This window comes from Sinocyclocheilus anshuiensis, unplaced genomic scaffold (genome assembly GCF_001515605.1).
Source record: "Sinocyclocheilus anshuiensis isolate Anshui unplaced genomic scaffold, SAMN03320099.WGS_v1.1 scaffold1743, whole genome shotgun sequence".
Classification (NCBI taxonomy): Eukaryota; Metazoa; Chordata; class Actinopteri; order Cypriniformes; family Cyprinidae; genus Sinocyclocheilus; species Sinocyclocheilus anshuiensis.
The window spans coordinates 7,557-11,143 of NW_015552662.1; the positions used below are offsets into that span (position 1 = coordinate 7,557).

The 3,587-nt window shown below is 39.4% G+C and overlaps 1 protein-coding gene across 1 annotated transcript in view; it reads left to right on the forward strand.

The window, feature by feature from the left end:
* The first annotated feature begins 302 nt into the window (after nt 1-302).
* LOC107667296 (SEC14-like protein 1) overlaps nt 303-3,587 on the forward strand; it is a 93,441-nt gene continuing 90,156 nt past the window's right edge. The window contains exons 1-2 of the mRNA XM_016458939.1: nt 303-446; nt 549-680. Coding sequence (XP_016314425.1) covers nt 336-446; nt 549-680 — 243 coding nt within the window. The 5' untranslated portion in view covers nt 303-335. The remainder of the gene's footprint in view (nt 447-548; nt 681-3,587) is intronic.

Here is a 3,587-nt window from a genome sequence, read left to right on the forward strand (position 1 = left end):
AATCTGTTTTAGTAATTTAGTAGGGAATTACTAGTCATCATCCATTTTTTATATCAACTATTCATTGCCCATGTTTCTCTGTGACAGTGTGCTCAATAGTGATACCACCTATCTGATCAATGTCTTCCCCGCTGCTCTCTTTCTGTGCAACAGGCCCTCAGTGACTTTATGCTCATGCAAAAAAAAATAAACACACACAAATACTGTACCTCTTTTCTTCCATAAAGGAAAGCAGGTGGGTTTTTGATTCTTCTTTCGTTTTTCAGTAAATTCTTATGTTGTTCTCTCTTCTTCAGGCATATGAGAGGAGGTTTCCCACCTGTCATTTGATCCCCATGTTTGTGGACAGTGATGTGATCAGTGAGGAGACCAGTGAGGATCGATCTTTTCATAGGATTGAGAGGAGGTGTAAACTTGACGTGGATGCACCACGACTCCTCAAACGGGTAAAATGGAATGGAAGTCTTGTGATATAAGATGTGAATAAGCTTGATTCAATTTTCAGCTTTGATTTGTAATAAAATGATAAATCCTGTATTTGTGTGTAGATTGCAGGTGTGGATTATGTCTACTTCATTCAGAAGAACTCTCTGAACCACAGAGAAAGAACTCTTCATATTGAATCTCACAATGAAACCTTCTCCAACAGAGTCATCATCCGTGAACTCTGCTGTTACTCGGTGAGAAAAATCACCCTCACATCTCAGAGGTGCTGTTAAGTATGTAATTAACAACTTCAATTTGGTTGTATAATATGATTAGACACATTAGCATAATATTGGTACCAGTTTCTGGTGCTTCTGTATCGATAAATAAAATGTATTTCTTAGGCAACAAATAAAATGGCAAAGGAGAGAAATACAGTTAGTATACTATTATAGTATAACAATAAAAACTATTATGATGTAAATGGCTGAAATCTGTATATAAAAAAGGGATTAAGTACTCAGAAGGGAAGTGATGACTATTTGGGCCACTAGAGATGCCACACTTCTTGATATAATATTGAACTGTTCGGTATGAAATCCACAGTTCAGAATGCGCTTGTGAATGTTTTTTTTTTTCTTTTCTTTTTTCGCTTTTGTGTTTCAATAATTTCAGTGCATTTTATTTCTCTCTGAATTGGCTGTTTTTGTCTGCCTGTGAGTCTATGCTGTAAGGAATTTAACTCATTAATTCTTATAAGGGAATTAATCATTAATTTTATTTATATCTCAGGTTTTGAGAGGACTCGAATCTGAAAATTCGAAGTCAACCTGATTAAAACTTATAGGTTGTGAAATAACTTTTCAGTCCTGATACAAAAGATCTTTGTGTTATCTCCTGAATGGATTAGTTCATCATCACTCCTCTGAGTAGATGAGACAAGGCTGACAGGAAATCAGCCCCGAATATTGGAGTCATGTGCTGGGGTGATTTGTTTAGATCTCATGCGGGTTGATTCCATGGCATGTCAGTGTCTGTTATGGATAGAAATCCTACAATGCGCTTAGATGAGGAAACACTTCCCTGCTTATAACATGCATTTGAAAAAGCAACACCTTTCCTTGTAATGACTTACATTTACATTTTAGCAGACACTTTCAGCAGACACTTCATTTAGCAGACACTTTTATCCAAAGCAACTTACAAATGATGACAGTTGAAGCAATCAAACCAACAGCAACATTATGTTAGTGCTGTGACAAGTCCCGTTAGTGTAACGCAGTACACATAGATGATAGTAAATAAAAAGAAAACAAGTACATAGAATAGAATAAAATAGAGAACACTAGTGTTAGAGGGTCAAGTATATTTTAATAAATAAAAAGAAAACAAGTACATAGAATAGAGTGCTAGTGTTAGAGTGTGAATGTTTTTTTAAATAAAAACACGTAGATAAAATAGAAATTGAATAGAGAGTGCTTGTTTTAGAGGGTCAAGTGTAGATGGACGAGATGTGTTTTTAGTCATTTCTTGAAGATGGCTGCTCGGATCGAGTTGGGCAGGTCATTTCACCAGCAGGGAACAGTTAACAGTTACATCTTTTGATGTAGCAAAAGATGGCGGCGCGTTCACACGCTGCGGCTTCTCTCTCTCCCGACAGAAAGGTGTTTTCGTGTTTTTTGTCTTGTGAGTCGCAGTGTTTTTGTACGTATTCGTCGCGTCTATCTGTCTCTAAGCGCGCATACAGTCGTGAGTTTCTGCTCGATGTCGGCAGAACCACATTTTTAGAGTTAAACTCTGCGCACGCCGAAGAGCTGCGGGATCTCGGTCTGCTCCGGAGGCCCACACCATCACCGACCCCCACTACTGCATCTCGCCCACAGCGGAGGCGCCACAAGCGGCGTGAGAGGAAGCAGAAGAGGGGTAAGCGCGGAGGTATCCGGGCTAGGCTAGCGGCTAACCCACACAAGCCAGCTATCCCCACCATCGTACTGGCTAACGTACGCTCTTTGGACAATAAACTGGACTACGGCTGAGTAATTAATGACAGAATTTTCATTTTTGGGTGAACTATCCCTTTAAGATTGTTTATTAAGTCACTCGACAAAAACTTTCATTCTGACATTTGACGTTTTGTGTGTTTTTGTCCTGTATTTGTCTGTTTAGCTTGAGGAGCCACTCCATGTCAAATAAAACTAATTAAAACTTACAATATTTCGATCTGTTTTTTTCTTTCAATGATACAAGATGCAGTGTTGGGCAAGCTACTTGGAAAATGTAGTGAGCTAAGCTAACAGTTACTCTTCATTAAATGAAGCTTCACTACACTAAAGCTACAGCCCTGGGAAATGCAGCAAGCTAAGCTACATCAACTTGGCAAAAAATGTTTACTACATCTAAGCTATTTAAAAAAAATTTTTTTTATATTGAACCAACATCATAAGGCAATGCTCTCTCAGTGATCAATAAAACTGTCAGTCAAGCAGATAGACAGGCATAATAGTTCAGTTTAGTTGTTTTTTCAACAACTGTTCCAAATCAATTTGCCAACACAAATCAGTCTCATGCAGGGCCGGATTGACCTCATATTGTGACATAGGCAAAGTGAATTGTTGCTGTCGGCCGGAAACCTCCTATTGGTAGTTGCAGTGTTGGGGAAGCTACTCTGCATTTATAATGGTAACCACTTCACAACATTAGTTAACATTAGTTAACTAGTGTAGTTAACATGAACTAAGAATGAACAATACTTCTTACTTCTGTATTAATGTTAAAGGGGTCATATGATGTTGCTAAAAAGAACATTATTTTGTGTATTTGGTATAATGAAATGTGTTTATGCGGTTTAAAGTAAAAAAAATGATTGGCCAGCTATACAGTGCGTTGTGATTGGCTGAATACCTCAAGCGTGTGACGGAAATGTTACGCCCCTTACCATACTGTGATATGCCCTGTCCTGCCCTGTCCGACGATTCAAAAACATGAAAACCCATTACAAATGAGGCATTTGTTGCATCCAGTGGGGACAGTGGGGACATGAACGGCGCGGCTGGTGGATTTGACGAAGGAGCGGCCGGCGGGCTTGTGGCAACCACATGTGACGGCCCCGGGCTGGACTCCGCTTCGTCCACGGTGAAAGCCGATCCGGCGATCCACAGCGC